The sequence below is a fragment of the Athene noctua genome, chromosome 5, assembly GCF_965140245.1.
Source record: "Athene noctua chromosome 5, bAthNoc1.hap1.1, whole genome shotgun sequence".
Classification (NCBI taxonomy): domain Eukaryota; kingdom Metazoa; phylum Chordata; class Aves; order Strigiformes; family Strigidae; genus Athene; species Athene noctua.
Window position 1 is genome coordinate 56351274 of NC_134041.1, and position 27372 is coordinate 56378645.

The window sequence follows — 27372 nt, forward strand, 5'->3', positions numbered from 1 at the left end:
AATTAAAACTTCATAAAATTATGCTCCTGATCATACTGTTGCAGTGTTAGCTTATGTTGAGAGTAATCAGTACCTTGGAGATATATATATATATATATATATTTTTTTTAAACAACAAAAGCCCTTTTTCTTCAGATATCATCTTAAAATCAAATGTATCATGTTTTCATCTTTGCCTTGTGCTTTTCACATATTGTATCTTCAGAGCCCAGATGGTTGAAAAAAAAAAAAAAAAAGATACAGGGGCATATTTCATTTTAAGATTTCTTTATAAATCATTTATGAACTCTTGCAAGTTATAAACACATTATGGGCCTGTTACAGAGGGGTGTGACCATGGTAATTCAAAGTACAATAGGTAGCTACATGCTATTACCATGAGCAAGCTTTGGATTCTGTAACAGTTAACAATGTAGGTTAATAATTCGTGAAAGCCTCTACCTTTTATAAGTCATGAATGTATGAATATATGGATTCTTAATATAAAGTGACCAAATACTGTATGCATGGCTAATGATTCTTAGTACTTTTTAATGAATAATATTTGTTTTTCCAAATATTGTTGCAAAAGTTTGAAAGATGGTGAGGTAGTATGAAAGTAGCTAATTAATTTAATAGTTTATTACAAAAATGTGCTGGAATAACTGTATATCAAGAGCTCCTAAGTTGTTCCTAATTGGTTCTGATTCATGGAAAACATCTTTATCACACTGTTCTCAGGCAATATTTAAACAACATATGAGCCTCATAAAAGGGAGATTCTTTCAATGTTTTTTTTTTTTTTTTCTATGCATCATCAGTTTTTAAAATGCAGGGATAGCTTAGTCCCTTTAGGGGGAGGGGGCACATAAGCTTCACACAGTTAAGGAACTGCTTCGCCTTTCTTCAAGTGTGGAAAAACACTCGTAAAAGCCGTTGTAACACTGTGAGTAATAATTCTTGTGCCTTGTTTTTAAAAGCTGATGTGGGACTTGTTCCTGTTAACCACGCCATTGCACGAGTATGTTAACTGTTACTGAAGTTGGCTCCTATGCTCACTAGTTTTGCAAAGCTTGGGAAATGCTCTTGTTTGGATCCCCAATAGATCTGTTTCAAACCAGCAATGTTTGTGTCTCTTCTGCACATTGATATGAAAGATACATGAGATAACATGTTCTTGATGGCAGGAACTCCTGGGCATGTCTGAAACTGCTAATCATGTTACCAGCAATGTCTGGTACAGACAGTTTCTGTACATGGTAACAGGAGTGAAGAAATGTAGTGAGGCTTTTGGTCTTGAGTCTTTGGCTCCCTGTAGCAGCTGCTGGCATGGATTTTACTATAGCCACAGAAATGCTTTTTAGCTAGGCAAAAATTAAATGGTTAATGTGGTATGTTTTCTATCAGTGTGACTTTTTGAGTTGGTACGAGCATCTCAGCAATCTTGGGCATTTCCCTGGGAGAACTAAGAAATTATAATTTTGATCTATTTTGACACTTCAGTTTAAGTGCAAGAGCCTCTTTGAATCTTTTACTAATCAAAGAATCATCCTGGAAACCATGGGGCTAATGTTTGCAAAAAAAGCCCCAACACACCATGCATTTCTACATACGTTGGAAGAAATTATGACCAGTTTAGCTGGTTGAGCTCTAATACACAATTGTCAGTACTTTACCTGGGTCTGTTTGTGACTCAGTTATTAAATGTACTCTAGCAAAGAGTCAGCTTTTGAGGTTCAACTGGGGATACTACTGTGTAAATTTAAATTAATACTAGTGTGTGAAGAAAAAACTTTTGTGAGATGTTGCATTCCAGTGTTTGGTGTTGCCCTTTCAAAACTTTTGTAGGTGTATTTGATACTGCAGATGTTATTGTTGCTGCTGGAACCACTTTGTTTCTTAACTGTTTTGTTGAATTCTTATGGTTAAGTTTACATTAAAGTATATAATTTCTGTATGTGTTCACAGTAGTCTTGAAAGAGATCATGTGTAACAGTTTCTTGGAAAAAATTATTAGATACAAGTATCATGAACAAATATATGTGACTTGCTTCTTTCTTTTTTATTTTTTTATCCTTGATATGCATAAAGGCAGTGTTCTCAGTTCTTTATCAAACCCTAGCTTGAGAACATTAATTACTTCTTTGTATCCAGCAGTTAGTCGTGCCTTTATTTGTATTGTGAGAATGCCCGTGTTCCTTGTTACGGGTCAGCACCTCGTTGTGGAAGTTACTTTAGAAGCACAAATGCGAGATGACTGTCACCCTTATGAAGAATTTAGAAGGGAAATCAATATGTTCAACAGCATCCTTTTTTATTAAAATTAAATTTCTCTGTCTTGCCTGTAATTTAATGAAAAATAAATTAATTAAAGGATTTCTAAGTTTAACACAAATAATTTTAGCTGTTAAGACATATGGAACAGGTATTTGAAAACCGTTTTCCTCAAATAGTAACAACAGACAAGATAGTTTAACTTTTGTAATTGAGTTCTACTCACGCACTTTCATGTATGTTTGTTCTAGTAAAAAGATTAAATGTTTGATTTGGAAACAGCTGAAAAATGAAACTGCTGAGAAATTTATTTCTTACTTTGCAATGGAATTTATCTGTTTCTTTACACACTTGTTATTTTTCTACATTTTGCATGTGTACTTTAAAAAAACCCCTTTCCTTTTAAGTCCCAGTGATTTTAATCCCTTGTACAGTTCCTAAATACTATATACAAGCACTTATATTATCAGCTCGCAGATAACACAGAAATTTTTGTTGCTGCAAAGCGGGAAGTAAAATGAGGCCATTATCTTTTATAAAGCAGTATCATGCGGAGCATTTCAAATTCTTTTTGAAAATACCCCATTGTTCTAAGGCCTAAGGCTCACATATCTGATGGTAAGCTAGCATGCTTGTTCATATTTTTTAAAATTCAAAGCTTATGTAACCTGCTGACTTGTCCAGCAAGGAAGATTTAGCTACAATGTGTTCATGTTGCTAATCTGCTACACAACTGTGTGAAGAATACCAGGTTTTCTTTACTTTGTCTTTTGGAGGTAGATATGCTACAAAAGGTTGCTCTGGACAAATAAAAATTTAAAGCTCTGGACTTCAGCTTGAAAGGTGAGATATTGCTACTGTTCCCTCAAAGAGCCAGCATTGAGTGTGATCAGATTGAAGTCTTACCCTGGTGCTAGACAACTGTGCTGGCTTTCAGTACCACTGAACACAAAATAGCAGTTCTGTATAATTATAAAAGGCTTTCCAACTTGAGGACCTTGCTGCTTTAAAATATATAGGGTCACCTGCTTGTGAGCAATCATCCCATTTAATTATTTTTCCAGGAATCTTTAGTCTCAAGCCTTATAAAATAAACTTTTTTTTCTACTCTCAGTGAGAGAAATTGAAAGTAGGTCCTGGAGTCTTAACTACTCTGATGTTTGAGACCTTTCTTCCAACACCCATATGTCTATGACTAGTTGATTTTTGCGCCAGTGATGTTTCACTGTTCAGGCTGAGCATGCTTCATTAGTTTAAATATACCATTCCAGATGAGAGTTTCCCTCTTTGTGCTAGAGATAACTTGGTGCATCTGGATCATATTGCAACTTTGTTAGACTTGTACAAACTCTCTTGTGACCACCTAAGACACTGCACTCTTTGCCTTCTTTGTTCTCCCTCTCTGCCAGAGGTTATCCCTGAGTTCCTGGTAGAAACATACTCAGTTTTGCACTACTAAATTTCATACAGTTTCCATTATTTTTAGTTACCTGTTTTCTTCCAGTGCCTTTAGCCTGCTAGGAAACCCTTGTTTTCTAAGTCATTGCTGAAGAGACTGTACAAGATTGGTCTTGAGGTGAATTCTTAAGACTCCGAGAGGCAACCTCCATCCAAGCCAATATTTTACTTTCAGTCCTGTTACATCCATAGCAAGTCCTCAGGTATCTTGACATCTACTAGTCACCTGAGTCTTATTTTCTGCATGCTACCACATCTGACATCTTTGTGGAGTCTAGACTGAATAAACTAGATCTTTCATATTTTTGTAGAAAATTAACTTTATGCTAAACTAATATTTTACTTGTATTTTTTCAATTTTTTAATTTGTGTCTGTTTTCATGCCTTTTACTTTCATGCTTTTTGTTAATGTTTCCTGCAAATTTTGTTGGTATGCATAGTGTTTAGATGACTCTGAGGTTGTCAGAATCTTCCTTTGTTATTTCTCCTATCTTAAATTTTGAATTGATAGTTTCTGATCCTATGGTAGTGTTCCTTGTTTGATAGATGTCATGTAGAAACTATACTACTGGTCATACGATTTCAAAATAAGTTTTTAGAAGTGCTTATCTAGAACATCTACTGCTCTCTGTGCAAGCATACAGTATTAACACTTGTTAGAAATAGATTCCTTTTAGGGAAACCTGAAACAAACCCCAGAACATTTCTTAAAAGCCTGAGTGAAGGTAAAACATTTAACAAAATGTTGTTTGCAAAACACATAGTTGATTAGATTTTAAGTGGTCCTGGAAACTGCTTTAAAACAATTGACCTGTTACAGTGTCTTGAGGAAAACCTAGAAGAGGTGAACCTATCAGTGCTGCTGCAAAGCAGTCTGAAGTTTAGTTCTGTTTTAGCCTTGGAACTGTCTTTAGTAGTTAAACACAAATGAGGTGACTACACTGGGGGAAAAGTTGCTTTGCATATAAAACAAACATTTTAATGAGAAAGAGGAAGTGTTATTATCTATAGTTAGTAAACAGATGTGTATGTTTCTGGTCTTCCTCCCCCTGCCCCAGAATGCAGTACCTCTCATTCCCAGGCATCCAGTTGCTTTATTATAGGTAGGAAGATGACAATATGGTTTTCTGTCTTTTCAAGATTCAGAACACTTCTTAATCTAAACTAGTAGTTTATTCAATTTAATAAAACAAAAAATGAAGAAAATATCTGTACTTTGGAAGAAGATAATTTTTTAGTAATTCGGCAAATTCAGGCTCTAGGTACCTAGCCAGTCATTGCTAGTAGTTATTTATTGGACTTCTCTTAACACTTTTCCAGCAATGTATATATTGCTTCTACATTTTTAATATGATGGAAATTATTTTAATATACTGCATAGTAAACTGAGGTCTTGATATGCATTGTTAAATTCTCAAATATAAATAATTTGTTTAAATAAGATTTAAAAATACTTAAAAATCCATTTAACTGAAAACATATTCTGAGGTTTGGGTTTTTTTTTCATGTTTAGCCAAAAGCTCTGTTTGAGTAGCTGAATTAGCAGGAGTTTTCATGAAATGGCTATGCTGATGTGTAACAGCTTCATGATGCTGAAAGGGGCAGTGTCCACTTCCCTTCTCACAGATTCCCAGCTGTTCATTCCTCCTGCCTTTTTTTATCTGAGCTGTTCCTTGGTGAGCTGATTTATCTCACTAAATGAACAGAAAAATATTGATTTTTCTACTTTTGTTTCTATTACTTTAGTTAGCTGAAATCAGTAAAATTTCAGATAAGACTGGAACTGGTGTAGGAGGAGGAGTGGGAGGGCATGAACTGAAACAGGATGAGCAAGACCGCCACTTTTGCCCGCACTGAGCTGTTAAATTAGCTTGGCTTGCTGCAGCTCACTTGTGAAACCTCACAGGTAGACTTGCTCATGTTGTATGAAAGCCTGTGAAGTACACAGCAAGTGGTTAGGAGAAGGATGTATTACTGCAGAAAGCCATTGAAAATGCATCAGGTTATATTTTCAGAATCTGTTTTTTTTCCTTTTCCCCTGCTTTCCATGTCTTGTTCCACAAAACACTGTGTAGCCTATTTGAGTCCTGTAGCATCAGCTCAGCCCCACCTTCCTGACGTAATTTTTGTTATGTTTTTTTGTATAGTGGTGAGAATTCATTGATGCAAGTTTCTTGATGGCAGAGCTACTCTATGTTGTTCTTTGTGAACCTGGTCTTTCTTATAAATTGCATCCTACCTAACAGTGATGATACATATGCAATGAGATGCAAACATCTGCATAAACCTAGGGTAAGTGTATATATGAGGCTTAACCCTTTCATATCAGGGAATTCCTGAGTCTGGTGTAGTTTGTTTCTTTAGTAATTCGCAGTAAACTCCTCTTCCACGGGCTTGACCATTTTTTCATTTAAACTCCTATAAATGCTTTGCATCCTTAGCAAGGTCCACAAGTTTGCTTTGAATGTTGTTCTTGACTAAAAGGTCACTGTTACGCAGATGTTGAATACATACGTATACCGAGTGCAAAAGCAGAAGTTTTCTGTTCACTTGGCTGTTGAATCTCTGGTGGCATCCATAAAATAAAACCTTAACGGAAAGGTTTCCATATGAAAGCTTTGCCAAAACACAATCTGGAGGGATAATCGTGGAAATGAGTTCACAAGGTGGACTCCGGCTTCATCACCATATCTGGTAAATTGTCCATTCCACTGAGATCAAAAAGTTGAAGATTAGAATGGAAGAATGCGAATGCTATGGTGAGTCAAACAATCAGCACGAGAAGGATGAAAACCAGAGGAACTATCTTGGGATGAGGCCAAGCAAATGCTTCAATTTGCAGGCTGTTACTTAAGCAAGCCTTTTTTATTTCTTGTATCGAGAGTTTTATTGCATTCCTTCATGTTTTGCTGAAGGAATTGTTTTGCACAATCAAGTTGATAATACTTTCTTTGCAAAGACAAGGTTGCGTCCTACACCATTTTTGGATATTTTTGTCTTAGTGCACACAGCTCAAATAGAAATAATATTGTCAACAGGGTTGAAATTACATTTGCATAGTTTCTGCAAGTTTCTTAAGACTCCAAATATTATGTTTTCTGTCTGTGAATGCAACTCTTATTCTGTGGAGAATCTGGTCAGGGCTGTTCTGCAAGGGAAATATTTTTAGATTGTAATTCAGGGAATCTGCCTACATCAGACTTGGAATGTCTCTGAGACTCTCTTCTGTTCTTCCCTCCCCCCATCTACCTAATATTTAGATCATTTGTGGTTTCTTCACTACTTTGAAACTATTTTTCATAACACTTGCACCTGTTTGGTTTTCAGCAGCATAGACAGCAAACCAGATGTGTGCAGCTGCATTAGTTCATGTCTACTCACTCCATGCTGAATATAGTGCCTCCTTATTAAGTGACTTATTAGTTGCAGAGCTTTTCAATGATGCTCTGAATTGAATTTCCCCCTTTTTTTAGCAGACCTGACAATATAGAGAATTATTTCTTGGCATTATTTGTATTGAAGAACCCCTTCTTCTCTTTCAGCAGTTTGAAGGAAACTGAGTTGTGTTCTGAGTTGGCATGCTGATATCTGCAAACACAGTGGTTGGGAATATTTTTGTATTTTTTGTATTCTAATGTGTTAAGAGCATGAAGTTGTGAAAAACACGTAGTCATTGATACGTGTGTGCTGCTACCTAGAAGTCAGAAAATGACTGCTTATTTGGTCCAGTTCTAGTTGCTTGCTTGAGCTGCAGGAAGGGTAAAAAACTTGGTTTTGGCTGGCTTCAGCTTTGATGTCTGGGTTCTGATTCCTGTGAAAGCTCTTGTGGGGACACGGTTTTGTCTTGTCAGCTAGTCAAATTTCTCCTGATTTCATTTTCTTCAGACTGGCTTTAGGATAATGATTAAGTAGTCCTGCCCTTTTGATCTACTTGCAGAGCTTATTGGGATGATGCCCCAAGTGTAATTCCAGTAAATACTGACAGCTTATTAGAAGTCCAGCTTTCTTTTTTGCTTTTTTTTTTTCTAATATCAATGCTGCAATTATTTCTACTGTTTGAATACTTTCATAAGTACTGAACAGAGGGAAATAATCTCTTCCCTTGGGCTTCCCTTGCTAATGCAGCCCGGTACGTGGTTAGTCTTTATGATTTGAGAGCAAGCACACTTGTTCCACACTCAGAATAGACAGGATCCAAGATGTGAGCCCAGGTTCAGCTTCTCCAGGACCCCCTGGTCTTTCCTTGCAGAGCTGTTTCCTCACCAGCTGGTACGAGGCTGTACTTATTATACAGGGTTATTATTCTGTGCTAGGTGCAAGACTGCCTTTAGCTTGGCACTTCATGGGATTCCTGTTGGTTTATTCTACTGCCCAGCTCAAATCCTGCCTTGAGCCCTAGCTAAGTCTGTTTCTTCTACATGTTTCACATGTTTAAAATGTTGTTTGAACATGTTTTTAATTTTATTTATATTTGTTACTTTCAGTTGTAAACAATAAATAAAAAGTTTTGCTGTTGTGTCTTGTTGAAGCTTGTTTTAGACTAGATTTTAAGTCTGCCTTTTCAGTTGAGTTTAGCTTCTGTGTTTTTGAATGGTTCCCATAATCCTGTTGCACATTTTGCGGATTCTAGGTATTTTACTGTGATTGTTTCTTACTTATATGAATATGGTATTTTGGTATGTAAGTCACTCATGACCATGTTAAAATTGCGTTCTTTCTACTCAGTAACTTCTGTGTAAGTTATAGTTGTGCAGTAATAATTCAGAATAGCTCCGACTGCTTAACTGGGTTTTTGGGGCAGTTGGTAACACACAGCAGAAAGTTCAGGCTGTCTGTTACAGTGTTGTACTCAAATCTCATAGAAAGGAAAAAGATTCTGAAACTGTAAATAATTTCTAGTTTTTTCTAAAATCAGGACACTTATCCCAAAGAGTTTTATAGATAGACTAAAAATTCTTTTACCTTTTTTTTTTTTTTTTTTTTTTGAGAGCAGAGAACCTAGTGAGAGATAAACAACTACCAAAGTTATGGGAACTATCTGTAACTTTTTCCCAGCATTGCTGATTTTGGATAATTATTCTTTACAAATTAGCTTACAACCAATGTTCTGACACATCAGCCTGAAGTCCCAATAATATTTGCATTCTTGTCTTCCTCATACTTTCCATAAGAGTCTTGGTCCTCTTGCTGTGTCATCTGGCCCAGGATTTATCATGTTGTGAAGGATTTAATAATTTTCAATCTGCTTAAGCATAGGCAGGCACGAAATTAATCCAGTGGAAAACAGGCTATATTAAAAATTGTTTGCTGTCCAGGAGTGTTGCCCACAGAGTGAATTAGTGGTAGGAGACACTGAAGCCCCTCTGCTATTGAACTATACTCCCTCCCTATACAACTGTTAATTTGTGTGTATTTTTATATTTTTTTAATGAAGCTACATTTTTTTTTTTAGCCAAGAAGAATCTTCCGAGTTATGTAAATCAGGGCATGTAACTTGGTCCTCTTGTCATAACAGGCTTTCAGGGTTGGCCATGTAATGGGACTGTAATTCTGCCTTGTTATGCAGAAAATATTAGTCATTTCATAATACTGGGGTTTTTCAGCAGGTATATTTAGCTTTGTCATACTATAACATTTAGTCTCTGTGCATATGAGAACAGTGAGGTGATTGCTCACCCCACCTTTTTTAAGGATTGTTGAGATGTGTACTTAACTGTATTTTTAACAATGTCTTTAACTGGAAGGTGGTTGGGAGTCTTCTCAAACTATTCTGAAAAATGTGTGTGAATTGTCTGAAATTTTCATCTTGTAGAACCTTTTAAAATATAAGTTTTTAAAAACCACATAATAGTGTGTAACTAACCATTTTGTGAAGATTATTTATAGAGAAACTGCTCTATGTATTTCATATGGGCATTACTTCTACTTTGGAATCTTTTATTGTCAAGCCAGCTAGTACATGCAATTTCTGTCTGCTTTCTTGGCAGAGTTTGAGCTTCAATCGCATTTTTTCCCTTGCAATTACAGTGCAATACAGTATTTAAAAAAAAAAAAAAAGGGTTAAAAACCCCAAACCAACCACAAACCCAAGCACCCTTCCTAGTTTGTATTCTAATTGTTCTGAGGATGCTTGTCCCTTCAATGCAGTTGCAAGTATTCCATAAAGAATCCTTTATTCACTACTCTGAGTTTAAGATTTGTCTATTTTGGCCGTAACTTGTGGCAGAGAGTTAGTTAATTTTGACTGTGATTAGTATTTCCCTAAAGTGTTACTTGCCCTACTCCAGTGATTTTGGGTGTTTCAACAGTCCTTTGGTGAAGTGATGCTGGAGTGGTCTGCGTGGTGAATGGGAGTGGGGTTTTCTTTAGTAAACTGCTTTCTGATGAGGCTGATTTTGAGCTGCAGCACATTTCTAGCTGGCGCGTTTCTGTTAAATTAAGATACGAACGTGTTTCAGTAGTACACCAGAAAAGAGCAAACGTTGATTCTTTTAGTATGAATATGATCATGAGCTCCTTGCTCATTAGGCACTTTTCTTTTTGTACCTGATCAAATCTATCTTTTAGGAAAGCTTCCTTTTTCATTTTGACATATGCTTCTTACCCTGGCCAAGCAAAAATGCCAGATTTCAGTTGTATCTTGGTGAAACTTATTTTCACCTTTTTTTGAGAAGTGTTTTCTTCAGTACAGTACAGTTGCCATTGTGCAGACAAAAAGGAGGACACTTTCAATTACTGAAACAAGCTGGCTTTGCATCGGCTCCTAAGAAAAGCTTTATGCAGATGGCCTTAAGTTTGGCCTCTTTGTTCTTGCAGATCATTATTTGTTGTATCAATTGTTTATGCCATGTGTTTATCCTGGCATAATTTCTGAAAGAACTGCTGCAGCAGTGCAGTGCACAGTGTGGCCATTCATGGGGTGAATCACTGCTGTCACTCAGCCGGTGAAAGAGCTGCCCCTGTTCCTTAGCTGCTGGCCTGGCACGGCACGCTCTCCATGCCCAGAGTGGTTCTGGTCACAGAATCACAGAATCATCTAGGTTGGAAAAGACCTTGAAGATCATCCAGTCCCACCATTAACCTCACACTGACAGTTCCCAACTATACCAGATCCCTAAGCACTAGTTCAACCTGACTCTTGAACACCTCCAGGGATGGGGACTCCACCACCTCCCTGGGCAGCCCATTCCAACGCCCGACAACCCCTTCTGTAAAGAAATGCTTCCTAACATCTAGTTTAAACCTTCCCTGGCGCAACTTGAGGCCATTCCCTCTTGTTCTATCGCTTGTTAAAGAGACTCATCCCCAGCTCTCTGCACCCTCCTTTCAGGGAGCTGTAGAGGGCGATGAGGTCTCCCCTCAGCCTCCTCTTCTCCAGACTAAACACCCCCAGTTTCCTCAACCGCTCCTCATAAGACCTGTCCCACGTACTGTCGTGTTGGTCACATTAACTGCAGCGTTGCTGCCTCTCAGATCTCCACTCACTCAGAACAGAGAGCCTGTCACTCAGGACAACAGTTAAAATTAGAGTTTAAGGAGAAGACAGGGCAGATGGTGCTGATCAGGCAGAGGGCGTGACCAGCATTGGTTTTAAAGGACTGGACTCTTTTATTTCCTTGTCACTATGTTTTCCCACACTTGTTCTTCTTAAACCACACTGATTGCCCCCCCTTCTCTAAAGATCCCATAGCAACTCTTACCATCCCAAGTAGCTGCTCCTTTCGCCTCATAGTAGGTGTCCAAGGCCCATATGCAGTAACAGTAGTCACTCTGCGAGGTGCTCTGGGGCATTTACTCAATGTGATAGGTCTCACACTGGCCATGGGGCTGTTGGCTCTGGGACAGCCCAGTGAGTGTTTGGGTTCTCCCACCTACTGCTGGTCGTCTGTATCCTTTGCATGTGAAGATGAGCCTATACCACATCACTTAAACATTTTTCACCTTGTTAACCATATTGGATGGAAGAATTTTTTCCATACGTCATGGAGAACAACAGGAGAAATGTACCTTGAGTGCTTTTTGTTGATTTGCAAACTCTGTTGTGTTTCAGCAATCCAAGTTAAAGTATTGAAAGAATTTCAGTACCAACAGCACTTCACCTCTCCTCTCCTTGTGCCTTTAGGGGAAAAAATGAACATTTGGTTGAGATGCTGTCAAACCATAAGTATTATTACATCCAAGAGCAAGATTCCTTACTGAGCAATGTGAACTAAAAAATATTATAGTATCTGTTGAAATTGCTTTCCTTAAGTCACTGAACTTCATGATAGGGCTTTAACTTCCAGTTGATTTCTGCTCTGAAGTCTAAAATTTGTCTGGCAGTCCTCAATCTATTTTATAATTCAAAATTTTTATTAAATGTTTACCAGTGTTGCTTTTTAAAAGAATGCCTGCATCTTTGTTAAGTACAACTATACAAATTAAACCAAAGTGCTGACTTGCCCTTAATTGGCTAAATAAACATGGGCATCTCTTTTCTTTTTTACCCTACCCAGAATTAGCTAGTGAGATGTGTGTGTGTTTCAAACGTGTAGCTTGCTGTTTTCAGCAGGTGCAATGAAGTGCAGCAAATGTTGCTGCAAAAACCCAAGTCTGTCTTTGACTTCAGCAGATGTAGAGTGGGAAGAGTCAAGTAAATGAGAAATCACTGTGATGAAATGAAATTTATGCCACATTTCAAATTTGACATCATCGGTTTAGGTCTGAAGTGTAAACAAATGAAAACAGCAATCATGAAGTGAAAACTACTGCCCCAAATTGTGCAAAGAGTTATGTTAGTAAAGATTTGTGGGGTTCCTTGTTTGTTCGAAGGAAGGATTTTGAAGTCTTAAGCTTTTCTTCCTCCTTCTATTGCCTTCTACACTTTGCCCACTTGTTTTCATGAATAACAAAAAGATGCTCCTACCACAGAACATTAACTCTTGCTCATTTTTTTTTTCTTAAATTTGCTTTCTTCTGCATATTAATAGTATTGAAACGTGTGGTTTATGCAGTGCTGGATACAGCATGTTTTGACTATTGACTCTGGTTGCCTGGAATACACCTGAATGCTGACTTAAGAGAGAGAACACACACAGTGATGGAGGAGATGATTAAGCACCACCTTTACATTTCCATCTGACTAGTTTCTAGAAAAACATCTTAATTTGGATTAATAAATGCAAGAAATAAGATCAGTTATACATTAACAATCTTCAGAAAATGGAGTAATGAAGCTGTTGGGGTTGTCTTTTTTTCTGGCCTTTCACAACTATTTTGTGATATGTATTATGTATTCTGGCTACATGATAGTTGCAACTCTATACAGAGTCTGAATTAATAAATATTTTAAGATTTATTAAATTGCTATTTGTGATTATCTGCTGATCTAATGAGTAGACAGTCTACATGTTGGAACCTACCCAAGCTCATCCTGCAGACCTGTGGGAAAATCCTTAAAGGATTGTGTCAAAGATACAACACTGAAGCTTAAAAATAGACATTTGCTCCTCAAAAGGAATTTGCTACTCTTCCAAACTTGTTACTCACTGAGTCATGCTCTTATACACAAATACAGTGACCTCATCTTTACTGGATAGAATTGAAGTTGTTCAAATAATTTGCATTAATTTCACCTCCATCAGATGCAAAAAATGTGAGTGCGTACACCTGTATTCATGCACACACGTTTATTTTTTTTTTTAAACCCAACAAGCTATTGCTCAGAACACGGTACATTTGTCATTATACCAGGTGAAACTACTGCATGTAGAGAGTTGTGTCTAGCTGTACATTAATGTGTAAATATCAGGAATGAAGCAGTTCAGAGTAAAGTAGCTCTAAACTCTAAGCAAGTCCAATCTTTTTTAAGGCATAAGAGATAAACCTTTTATTTCAAAATTTTATTTGCTGTAGCTCTGTTTGCATATATAAAATACAATAATCTATATGAATAGATTTACAGTTTATCATATGTTACCTTTTTTGTGATGACTAAAACTGATTAAAAACAGCACTCAAGACTTTGGGTGGACTATCTAGGTTGTCAGCCTTTCTCTTCTTAATCGTTGATTTATGCCTGAAAATAATTCATGGTATAAAAACATCTTAGTTTCTCAAAATCCAGTACAATCCACTTAATCTGTGATGTTTTAAACTTCTAGTCAGCCTGAAACAAGTATAAGGTATAGGTTTTGTACTCTTACTCCACAGCTTGAACTGTCAGAAGAAAATCAGTAAATAAGTAAGATTTCTTCAGAGAATCTTTAAAAGCTTTATCTGAGTTTTTAAAAATTGTTGATCAGATCTGACTGATGAAATTATGATTTTAGATCTGACTGATAAAGTTATGATGCTGTAATGCCTTTCTTTATATGTATAACTTTACGGTAGCAATAGCTTTTTTGAGATTATTCCCAATCTGTCTGATTCTATTAATCTCTGTGTGGAAGTCATTGTCTAGAGCTGTACGTTAAAGAACTTGATGTTTTGGTTTTCTTGTATGCTTTTAGGTGAGTTGTGTAACCTCATAACGCTGGATGTAGCGCACAATCAGCTTGAACATCTTCCAGAAGAGATTGGAAGCTGCACGCAGATCACCAACCTTGACTTGCAGCACAATGAGCTCTTGGACCTACCAGAAACCATAGGTATGTGAAGAGGCTGGAGAAGAGAAAATATATCACTATTTCAAAATGTTCAGTAAGAGGAACAAATTTAAGAATGAGTATTTGGTTGGTGACTGTAGAATGACTGGTGTTCAGCTCAAGGCAGCTTCACACTTGAGATCAAAAGCAAGGTGTCCATGTTACCTTAAATATAGTTTCTACTTTCTGAATTACATTATTAAATCTAGATGTGCTGCAGAGAATGAGAGTTATAAGGAAAAAAATCCATCACTTCTAACTGTGATTTAAGGTGTTCTGTGGTTATGAATAAATAGCTACAGCTTGTTTGTTCATTCTGTAATGAAACTGAGCATATAAAGTAATAAAAGGCTAAAAGACTCGTAGTTGAAGTGTAATACTTTGGCAAATAGTTTTAGTTAACATCCTTGGCTGAAGAAAAATAGAATGAAAAAGATAAATATTTTAAATAAATTCTGCATATTTTATGCTTTTCCATAGAAAAACTAAAAAAACCCCTTCAAAGTCCACAAAGGTCATGTTCTAATGCAATGAAATACAGAGGATTTGCAACTTAGATGGGCACTAAGACTGAAATAAATACTGTCCTGATCAGTTTCAGCAGCTCATGTAGAATAAAATGACAAAATATGACTTTTTCTAGTTAATTAATTCAGTTTTAAACAGATGGCAGAGAAAGAGGCATGCTGTGACTTTAAAAGACAAAACCCAAGGTCAGCATGATTTTAAGCTTTTAGTTGTCACCAGAACATACTCAGAAGAATGAATATTATCACTTAAACAATATTTATATTGAACATTTTGTTTATGTATTTTAACACATAGTAAAGCGAATGAGCAGAAGAGTGAGGAATCATTTAACAACACTCTGGGTTTTCTTCTAGCAGTAAATAGTTGAGTGTGGAGCTACTGTGGCTTTTTGTTTAGAAAATTTCACCTAAACAGAATTTACATTGATGAAGTATCCACTGGAGCTAAACTTCCTTCCTGGATTGATGATATTTTTAAACTCTGGAGATCCCGTTCCATCTGGAATTTGCATCTAACTTACACAATTCATAAGCACAACCTTTATTTTTGTAGCTATTTTTAAAATCTTATTGAAAGTGGTTTTAAATAAAATTAATATGTAATGTACATGTCATTTAGGAAGTGAGTTTTCTGGATAAACTGCTAATTATGGGAAAATTTCTGTAAGCAACTGTGAGATTTCCATTGTCAGGGCTTTTAGACCACTATTGTCGATTCTTGTGCAGAACAGTAGTACGATTTACTGAGTTGTTTAGTGACTGGCAGTCACCGAGCTTCTCAGAGGACCACAGAAATCTTACTTATAATATGCTACAAAACTGCGCTTACAGGAAAGGTCTTTGGGTAGGAGAGGCATGAAGTTACTTAGGCAGTTAAGTAATTTCTGATCGATAGGGAGTTGCTGACTATACAATCAAGATAGTTTGGACTCATCTGTTTCTTCAGAAAGTTACTGTAAGCTTAGGTGGGTTTGTCCTTAGTTGTTCATACATGGTTGGACTGGATTTCTGCCAGTTTTCTTTGTTTTGTTTTTTCATTGCATTGTCTTTATAGTTTTCTGAAGTTACATATTTTTAAATGTATATAGCTGTTTCTTTACATGCTTATCTGAGCTGAATATCAGTGCTACATAGCTCAACAAACCACTGAAGACAGATAAATAATGGTAAGAGACAGCAGTGCACTATTGTGGCTTTAGCTTTACTCTGGTTCAGTTTTTGCTCCACTGAAAAATACCTGTTGTTTGTATTGACTGATGTGTAGTAGGTAAGCATTTCTGTTTAGAGTAAAAACTTAAAATTAGAGATTGTTATTTGTGCTACATATAGTTCACAAACAGCCGGAATTGAATACTGAAGGGAAACAATTTTAAACTCCAGCTTAAATGATAATGATCAACCTACATTTACGTGTGTTACAGAAAAGACAGCCATAGCCAGTTCAGCAACATTGGCTTTATTTCTTAGTCATCAGAGTTTTGGTTCAACATTAAAGCAAGTTGTGGCTTGATTTTTAGATTACAGCTTGCTTTGTGGTTAGGATTGTTCAGCGAGAGACTTTGAGTACTGAGAAAAACCCAGCGAGTAAATGGTGCATGGCAGCCTGGTGTGCATTGCTCGGCGCAGCTGCAGGATGGCCCGTCCAGCCTCTTCATCACTTCCTCCAGTTTCTATCTCTTCCATACTCGTGGATATCTACCTGGTGTTTGATACAAGTGACTTTTCTTGCAACATGTACACACTGCCAGGTTTCAGTATGCTTAATATATGTGCTGTTAATGTTCCCCCGTTCAGTCAAACTGGGGTGGGGGTTGCAGACTGGGTACAAAAAAGACCAAGCACATTTGCTCGTTATAAATATTTAATGTACTATGAGCCTATGAGCCTCCTGTTATGGAACAGACTTTCCATTACTGCCAGGTCTGTCTCCTCCTCCCCCACCGACAACCTTTTGAAGGAGGCCTGTGTTTTTTTCTTGAGAGAGATGTTTTTGTCAAGCTGCTTTGAAAAACAAACAGTCCCGTTCCTTTTGTATTTCTCCTTCCCCTCAAAAAAAGACCCCTTCCCTCCTTTCCCCCACCCAAAATCCTTGCAAAATGCTTCTTAAATTGACTGCTGGACTATCTAACCAAGTTTTGGCTTACCACAGAAAGATTTCTAGAACAGCCAATGAAGAAAGGAAAAAAAAAAAAAAAAGAAAAAAGGGTGTTTTCTAAATAACAGTACTGTACTGAAATGTGCCAGAGCTGTGAGGAAGGGATGTTGGAGGGTGACATTCAGGGGAGTGGCAGGGAAGGGATTATGCATCAGCAATGATTACAGAGGTAGTAGAGCCAATATACCCACTCTGTAAAAATACAAAGTTCTTGTTTCAACTAAGGCTGTATAAGCATGCTTTCGTGCAGTAACAAATGTCGATTTTAGATATTAGTTGTCAGGAAGTGACCTAATGTCTTGCTTTATAGTTATTGGCTTAATACATTCATATCTGTATTTCTGTTGATTGAAAATTGTAAAGTACTTTGTATATTAGATCACTTCCTGTAAGAAAAATGAGCTTTGTGGAATGGCTTAGCACATTCCAGGAGTCTCAAGTCTATAATCAAAATCATAGTGGGATCTTAGCTGCTTAGTGTTTTAATTGAAGATTTGCCCCCCTCCCCCCCCCCCCTTTTTTTTTTGAGGGGGGAATGATGATCTGTTTTTATTTACACAATATCTTATCTCTGTATACTTAGCTGCCACACTGGTATGTTCACAGTATGTATAAAAGAAGGTGAAGAACATATTATTTATATTAAAATTACTAATTGAACTTTTGAGACAGAAAGCAAATTTTGGGTGGAGTAAAGTGTTTCTTTGGATTAAAAACTAGATTCAAAAGTTCTGTGCTGCAAATATTACGTTGTGTTTCCTCTTTGAACTTTTAGCATTCTGTACCAATGTGTTCACGACTTCTTATTTAAAAGCACAGAAACTCTTATTTGAGAAAGAAATTCAACAGAAACAGAATTAAAACTTTTTTTAAAATCAGATTCTTGATCTGTTTTGTAATTTTCTAGTTTTGTGTGTGTTCATGTCTGCAGTTTGATTATAGTCAAATGTGCCATATTCATGGACATTTAAGGCAACAGACATTTTAATAAGAAAAAGAATAGTCAGTTGTAAATGTTCCAAAATGATGCTTTAAAAGCACAAAAAATTTCATCACTGGACACGCTTCCCAGTGTCTGACATGGCACCGTTCCTAAGAGATGGTTAGGAAAATGAGGCATATTCAAAGCCCTGAGCAATACTCCTGCCCTTCGCTGTGATACATTAACTCACAAGCTGAAATCACAACTCTCATAAAAGCAAATATTATGTGAAGTAGCTTTGCCATTTTTGCTAGTGGATATTCTGCTACAAACTAGGCTTCTAAACCATTTAGCCCCTGTGTCCTTCTGAGAGCACTGTGCTTTTAAAAAATATAGTTGATAAATCACGAAGCATTGTGACCACAGCTAGGCGTATGTAATTGCTACGGCTTAGGTTATACAAAGTGTTGTTGAGAGCTTTAAGTCCCTAGAAGTCCTAGTAAAGATATTTCTGTAGAAAAGTGGAACTACTTTAGAATGGTATTTTAAATTTAGCAGGCTTAGCAAAAACTAGAGAAGTCTTATTCTGAAACGTCTGCCGTGCACTGATCGTGATGAGACCCAGCAGAGCACCTGCAGCTCCCTTGGTGCTCAGGGGTGATGTTCATATGTGACTGGTGGGTTTGATGTTACTAATTACATGCCATTCTGATGGAGCAAAGTGCACAGGCTCCTATGCCAGCTTTGATGGCAATGTTTATATTCTTAAAATTTAAGCATGTGACCTAGTGCTTTGTTCGGTGAGCATTCAGTACTTCGCAGGATCAGGTCTGTTTCCATAGACTCACATTGGGAGATCTGATCAGTGTTCAGTGCTTTGTCTAAGGTTTTGTTCTTGGAATATGCTGTTAATGAAATATTTTTAATTAGATTCTGCTAGTACTGGGCAATCACAATAATCTCAGCCTTTTTTTTTTTTTTTTTAAATCTGGTGGGAAGCAGTGACTCCCACTCTTTTATTTTAATTTTTGGGTTATTTTAAGTCTTTGCTAGTTCTCATGGTGGTCTCATAAAGGGAATGAAGCTTCTGGTTCTTGTTGGCTTCAATTCTAGACTGATTAATAGTGAGTGTCAGGAGAGGGTAAGTGGAAAGTGACTGCTCACTGCCTATTCCAATGGCAGAACAGGAGGAATAAAGCGAAGTTGTGAGGTGTTGACCTCAAACCATTAAAAGCAGACTGTACTGCATGAGATGGATAGGGAACACTTGGGTCGTAGTGTTCACACAGGTTGCTATAGATGCTAAAAGCTCACAGGACAATGTGACAATTATGCAGAAGAAAAATCTATCAGTTGCTTCAGGAAGTTGCTGAGCTGCAGGCTGTTGAATCTTCCCCCAGCTCTTGAGGAAGTTTCAGGGTGTGCTTTCCCCTTTTCTTAGGTTGTTCTCTTTGTTTTTGCTGTTGGGCATTTTTTTCTGGAGAGAAAATACTAGGTGGATCTCTGGGCTGCATACAGTAATTCTTACATTCCTTAATTAGCTAAAATGATAAATGTATATTCATGTGTTATACATTTTATGTATTTACGCTATATAGTAGGGCAGACCAAAAAAATTAAATGCATCTGTCACTTAGGAAAGGTTAGTGGTTTTTTCTGAATTGCCAGCTAGGTATAAACTGTTACAATGTGATTTACATTTATATAAATCTTTAATTTCACAGAAAGGTTTTCTGTTGTCAATTGAAAAGGAAAATAAGGCTACCAATGAAAAATTAAATAAATTTCAGTTGATTTGTACTACCGCATGAAGTATGAATTCAGTAAAATGCAGTACTTTCACTGATAGCCCAAAATAAGTCCCAACTGTTGCTTTTGACTCTGTTGCAATGTGTTTTTTGTATTTTTGTATCACTTTCAGCTAATTATAACTTCCTTTTTTGTTTTAATAAATAAACCTCCAATGCAAGCCTGATATACTTCAATATGTATATACTGTTTTTCTTTAAAAGTTAGGCTAGCTTCTATTGGCTTATTACCTCTGAGTTAGTTTATTGATTTGATATGTATTTATTAAAATATTTTTTATTTTGTGGTTTGGTTGGATATTCTTTCTGGTAAGACTAGGATGGGGACAGTTTATTTTAGTGAATGTACTTAGCATCAGATGTGGAGGTATGTACAGATGTATTATAACTGCGGCTCAGCATTTTCAGAGTGATTTGTACACTGCAGAAAGAAAAAGTCCATATTCTTATTTTCTTTATGTAAGAAGCAGGCACGAGGAAAGAGTGATTCAAAGGAACACGTCAGGATCAAGACAAGCAGGTCTATTAGTTACATGCATTTTGATGAATGCATGTTAAATGAAATTGAATTTTCATAGCTTAGTTTCAGAAACAGTCACTAAGAGTTTGTGCTCTCTAACCTTCTGCAGGTGTTGTGTGTGGTGCATGTCAGATACTTGAGCCTCTGTCACTCAAGTTTTGCCAGCATCTTGCGTGCATCTCGCATATGCAGTCGGCAATGATTATGGTCTTGAATTAGAGTTGAAAAATAAATAACTGCTGACATGGTCATGCTTTAGCCTTAATCTTGAAATAATGAGGGAAAAACCTGTCTTTGGTTGATACTGTTAGACTGAAAATAGAGAGGAATCTACTCTCTTCAAATGGCATTTAAACCAGTAAAGGTGGTAGAGATTAATTTAAAATTCATGTTAAGTAGCTTTGTAATAGATAACATGTTTATGAGAATTCTAGACTTCATATAAGACTTATACATAGACTTTTAATAAGAATATAGGCTTTGTGTAAGGAGGATAATGCACTTCATTTGAGCAGGATAAAAAATTATGGACACTGCTGACCCTGTTATTTGTGAATCTGAACCTGCCTCCTAAACTGGCCTGGTATATGAGGAGGTATTGGTCGCTGAAACGAAAAATTAAAATACACTAAAAATCACTTTACTGTTAAATAAGTAAAATCTGGACTTCATAAGTCAAACTTTGTATGTGTTCAACTATAACTTTTTATTTGGAAGAATATAATTACATTTCATTCTTTGTCTTTGGTAGTTGGTTGCAATGGTCAGGAGGGATTCTCTTTCTCCTGCACTTTTCCCAAGCAGTTGCCCTCCCTCCCTCATCACTTATCTGTCCCTATTCCCAAGTTTTCTAAAACATGAGCCTTTAGCCAGAACATGTTAAACATTAGGGGTGTTCCAGCTCTGCAGGTTGTGGAAGAGATTTGACCTCTCAGATGATTGATTTGTGACTTGAGTTTACATTCATGCAGATCTATAGGGTTTGGTTTAGGAAAGAGCTGCCCCCAGATCAGATGAGTAAAGACTATGGGGTTTTGTTCTGCTTTCCTTTGCATCATGCTCACTGAGATCACCTTCAGGATGTCTTGCCAGACCAGTCACTTCACACTGTCACAGTGATGGACATTGGCAGACATCATCTTTGCTTGTAGAATGCAATTGAAGGCAAAAAGGTTTATCTGAAGCCTTTCGTTTTACTCTACAGCTATCAGGGGAAATGGTTTGCTTTCTGACGAGAGATTAGATTAAACATGTCAACAGCTCCTTTCACCTAAAAATCTGTGAAACTATTCAACAATTGTCATGGAGTATGGCCGACATCTGGAAAAACTAATGTATAGTAAGTACAAAGTGTGATACAGGCATCTTCTGATTTATGGCTATTCTAGGGTAGGAGCACTGCTGAAATATTTGAATGCTGTATTTAATCTCTATCCACAACTGGCCACCTCTAGCTTGTCTAGTCTCTCCTATACAGCTTTCAACTCTTGTAAGGCCCTTAGGTCCCACCTGCTTTGTATTGTAACATACTCATTGAACCTCTTGGCTTTTTCTTCCATGTTGTCATTTTTGTTGTTCTCACTACAAGGTTAATGCAATGTGGTGTATTAAGCTTAATTCATGTTGGTGATTTTTTTTGTTGTTTTTTTTTTTTTTTTTTTTTTTTTTAAAAAAAAAGTAGCATCAAGTTTTGTTGGTTTTTTTTTTTAACTTTTAAAATTAAGTTTGGATGTACTTCTTTTCTATTTTTAAAAAATGAAATCTGGTACCTTTTGTATGCAAAACAGCATTTTATCTTTCTTAGAAGATCCCTCAGTGTATTAAATGAACTGTGCTCTATGAAATAATGTGTGGTCGTGTAAAACATGTTATTTAATAGGTGGCTACTCATTGTGTGCAAAGTCTAGTCGAGTCAAGATCTAAGAGTATTTACAGAAGTTAGATCATCAGAAATACTTAATAGTGCCATGTCGTTTGTAGCAAGTTCTTGCAATTATCTATTGCATGCTGAAGTTCGTGTATACTTTTGATTACAATCTTACGGGGTTTTGAGGTGCACAGCTCTTGTAAGATCAATTTGTGGTTTTAACATTATCTGCAGAAGAATTTTCTTTAATGAACAGGTTTCAAATTGATCTAATGCTTCTCCTAAATAAACTGATCCTGATAGCAAAGTAGTTTGATGAACTAAGTTACATAAAACAGACTAATTATTCCATCTTTTGCAGTAACATTTTGCAGTAAGTAATAACCCTTCACCGAAAGATAGGGAATTTGAAGGATTATTTTAACTAAAGGAGGGATAGGAAGAGGTGTGGTAAATCTCAGAAGAGAGGGTTTGTCACTCCCTTTAGAAGCACTAGTAGAACTTTAAATTAGGGATTTGGATTTCTTCATGTTATTGACCAAACCAGTTCCTTTTTCTCTTATTTTGAAATAATCAAGAAAGAGATATATTGCTCCTACTTGGAGAACCACTTCAGGTGATCTTTCTAAAAAGTGTGGTTTTCTAAGCATGATTTTCTGCTGTATTTCCAGTCTTTTTGTTTTGAGATTGGCAAACACCTGTTTTTTCTCTGACTAATATTTTTGAGGTACCTTTGAAGAATTTAATTTAAACCATGTATTTAGAGTCCCTTTTGTAGTAACTGAGTCTGATTTAATGTTTCTGGATTTGCATGCTTCCAAGTAATTTTTCATTCATTCCTGTGTGGATTAAATAGCTAGCCTTGAGATACGTGCAGTCACTCCAGTGAGGTCATTATGAATTCTGCACTTACGTTACTTCAAACCTGAGAGCTGGGCAAAGTGGAGCCCACTGATGGGCGTTTGTATGCTTTGCTCATGAGAAAATGGACCTGAATCAAGGTGACTGTGTAACCTGATTCCCAAGAGTGACTGTTCACACCAAAAAAATGAGCAATTTTTCAGTGACTTTCTGAGGCCTGGCATAAGTTTAGGGCTTAGTCAGGCTTTAGTACCATATTTTTAGAAGTACTAATGGATGGGACAGTTGAGCTTACGAGAGGTTTTGTAATGGACTCTCTAAGAAAAAAAGCTGGAAGGGGTTTTGCTTATTGCTTTTCCTGCTAGCTAGTAGCTGCTTTTCAGTTATGGTTATCAAACTGTCATGTTCATGAACATCTAGAGTTGCATTTTCTGAGTCACTTTACCTGCAAGGGGCTGCTTTAGAGGAACTGCTGAGGTACAGTTTCAGTGTCAGAAGTACAACCACAGATGGTCCTGATGACTGCCTGATTGAGTTGATTGTGATCAGTTGTTATGTTCGTTGCCTCATTTCTTAGACTTAACTTGACAGCACATCAGCGGATGGTGCTATCTCAGAAACCAGCAGCTGAACTGGAAAAGATGCAGATGAGTGCAAGCACTCTAGAGCAGCTCTTAATACTAGGTAATTCTGAGCTCAGGGAGCTGTAAATGGGATCACTTTTGATTCTGCAATGCACAAGGTGTGCTATTTAGCAATTTGTACCAATTTCTGTTATAAACTGGAGTTTGTCACTTGGTGGTCAGAGAGCTGGTGAGGAGGCCTGAGTGGGTTAGCCAGCTGCCTGGTGGCTGGCCTGTGGACCATGGAGGCATATATTAACATCACTGAACTGAATGTTCCTTTTAAAAAAAAAAAAGAAAGAAAGTTTTAATACACTGAGCTCTAAGGATCATCCTTTTTTGTCAGCATGTGAAGATAAAAACTGATAAGGGTTTCTCACTGCGATGAGTTCACAATGAGGTGTGAGTATGAACTCTGATGAGAATGAAAAGGTATCTGAGTCTTGTTGGCAGAAGACTAAATGTAAATAAATTGGCTATAAATAAATTCTGGCTTGAAATGAGAAGGTGGCCCATACTGCCTGCATCAGCTGGGTGCAGGACAGCCCTTCCAGGAGAGTGGGAGAGGTGCTACTGATGAAGCATCAGCTGAAATCTTGCTGCTTTTGTTCTCAAGAATAACTGTATTTAGTGTTGTGGTGTGTAAATCAGTCACAGGGAATTTGGCGGATGCAGTATGTGTCTTTGTTATGCCTCTGCATGCCTTTCCCATGGAGGAGAAAGATAACTCGTAGAGAAACAGTGATAAAGTTCTATTGAGAAATGCTATGTACAATAAGAAAAAAATTACTGGGAGCTGCTATTTATGCCTCCTTTCTGATAATGCCGTGAGGATAGCCAACGTATGTCTTTCTCTCTTGGAAAATTACGGTACAGTTTGACTCTTTCTAATGGCTGCCTTGTTTCATTTTTCTGAAATGCCACGTTGTTGGTAGGAAGAGCCATATACATACAACCTGTGCTTACAATCTGGGAGTCGGCATAGCGACGTTGTATTGCTAAGCAACAGTTGGCATCATGCTGTCTGCTAGACCCAATCCCCCTTCATTCTCTTTGCCTGAAAAATCTAGATCAGCATCTAGCTTAAGGCTTAAGTAGTGAAAAAGAATAGTAGATTGAGATCTTCTTACTTTGTGTAAAGTTTGTAATTTGTTTTGTTAGTAAAGCCTTAAATAACAATTCAGAGACATGCAGTCAGAATGTGCTTTGTTCATCCCTGGAATGGCAAATCCTAATGATCTCGGTGCCTTGCAGTAAGGTGTCTATCGTGTGAAGTGAGACCAGTTTCCTACACAGCCAACAATGCCAGATCTCACCAAATACAGCATGAAATAGCTACATTGTGTAGAAAAGTGCATTTTTATACTAGTGGATTGTAGGAATAAAGTAGGTCTTAGATATTCTTGTTAGTGTGTATAAGCACTGTAGGATTTAATCTGAAAAAATGATGTGTGCACTGGAGAGTAATATTAATAGCCCTAGATTTTAAATGCTTTTTTTTTGGTTAAGGGAAGACTTTCTTTGCTGCTTCTGCAAAAGCTAACACTTGTTCACACAGAAAGCACTTTAAAAATATAAATAAAAATCCCAATGGGAGATACTACTAGTTCAGCAACTCCACGTGGCTACCTGTTGGTTTTTGTTTAGTTATTGATAATTCTAAGTGAAACTTGTTGCTAAGCTTCTTAGCTAAATATCAGATATGCACTGAAAATCCATCCTCTTCTCTTTCTTGACTTGGAAGACGTGGATGATTTTTGTTCTATTTTTTGTTTGGGTTTTTTTGTTTGTTTGTTTGGGGTATTTTTTTCTTTCATTACTCTTGTGAATCTCCATTTAATCACTACAGTGAATCATGAAACATTCCCAGTTTCGAGTTTTTATTAGCTACATTCCCAGCTACTCAGTGATGTAGGGTCATTCTTACAGTATATTTTGACCAAGTCCAGGAAAGAAGTATTTTGCCACTTCTTTTGTTGAGAATTTTCCTCTGTCTAGCAGATCCCTTTGTAACATTTGTATTAAATTTCATTCTCTATTTCTTTTTTTTGTTTCATCCTTTGTTTCCAAGCATATTTCATACACTACATTTACTTCTTCCTTTGTTGTGTTCCGGTAACCTTTGTATAAGAACGTATGCATAGACATTAATATAGCCTTCATTTAATGAGTATTTAGACTTTACATACTGAGCTTCCTTCATATTTTAAAATTATTTCGGGTTATTCTTGCTGCCATTTGTTAAATCTTATGTTTCTTTTCTAACGTGAGTTTCTGTTACTTCATTTTGCAGAACAAATGTGTTGTGCCATGAGTGGTTGTAAAAATGAGTGTAAAATAGCAAATGTTTTTCAAGGAACTGATTGATTGTGTGAATCTGTTCACAAGCTCCACTGGTGTGATGTCCGCACGTGCAGAGACACGTTTTCTGATCATAGGAATGAGCCAGAAGACTAAGCACTGTTTGTACTATTTGCCAGTTGACTTTTCAGTGAAGCTCAAGGTCTTACTACCTGTAGGATAGTCTAAATGCCCCAGCACCATATAGTTCAAAGACATCCTTAAGCAGTTGATTTTTGTCTTGAGTACTTGTTAGATGGTAAAAGTTGGAGCTTCAGATGAGAAATTTTCCATTTGCAAGTTTCTCAAGAATTTTTCTCCTGACAGAAATACATATCAACTGGGACTTGCAGCCTGGCAATATTCAGAAATATTTTTACATGCACTATTGTCCAGATTTTTGCGCGCTTCCTCCAGACTTTTCTTTCAGTATTCTTCAGAAAACTTGGAAGGTGATGAGGTTTTTTTTCTATTTTTTTTTTTTTTTTTAAAGACTTTGTTGCTTTTGGAGAATGGCAAACGTTTTTTTTTTTCCCTGTAGAGGAAATTGTTTTGCCAGGACCCTGAGCTGTGTGATGTATGCCCAGGTTCTGGTAATAGGAGTCATGGCATTGAATGATGCTATCTGTAATTCTAAAAAGTCATTTTGGAGACATCTGGAAAATGATAGAGTTTTTGTTGGTAGAAAGGTCAGGATAGAAGGACTTCTACCGTAGGATATATGCCTTGCTTGCTTAACGTATTATACACAGTTTAAGAATAATCCTTAATATGCACAATCTACTTCTGCGTGGTTGACTTCAGCATTGGAAAGCATTGTATTCTGTGTATCTCCTGTTTTGGGATGATAGCTCCGTTTCCCCATATGAAAAGTTTGAAGTGTAGAGTGAGACAACAGAAGAATCTGAAGTCTAAGCTTGTTCTGTGCCTCTGTGTAAATCTAACGATATATTTATACCTGTTTTCTATCTGTAGGAAATCTCTCAAGTCTAAGTCGTCTTGGCCTGAGGTACAATAGGCTGTCAGCAATTCCGAAGTCTTTAGCAAAATGCAGTGAACTTGATGAACTGAACCTGGAGAACAACAACATTTCTACTTTACCAGAGGTGAGAGTTAGAGGAAGTGAATTGGGGAGGAAATTGGTGTTTTGTAGTGAGATTAGAACATGTGGAATTACTTAACTCTGAGGAATACTCTGTTTTAATTTACTTGCGTGTAATGTGAAATATTGCAATTCTGTACATATTAGGTATATCTAACTAGTACAGAAGAACTAATGTCATACAACTTTAATCAAAAGTGGGAGCAATACATGTGATTGTATTTGCAGTCTGATCTCTTTAGAAAACCTAAAATAAGGAGTACAGGTTCCCACCATTCAAGCTAGAGAAGTATTTATCAGTGTTTCTG

At 36.8% G+C, this 27372-nt stretch overlaps 1 protein-coding gene across 1 annotated transcript in view; it reads left to right on the forward strand.

The window, feature by feature from the left end:
• SHOC2 (SHOC2 leucine rich repeat scaffold protein) overlaps nucleotides 1-27372 on the forward strand; it is a 65630-nt gene that overhangs the window by 28108 nt on the left and 10150 nt on the right. The window contains exons 3-4 of the mRNA XM_074907725.1: nucleotides 14202-14339; nucleotides 26938-27068. Of these exons, the coding sequence (XP_074763826.1) occupies nucleotides 14202-14339; nucleotides 26938-27068 (269 nt within the window). The remainder of the gene's footprint in view (nucleotides 1-14201; nucleotides 14340-26937; nucleotides 27069-27372) is intronic.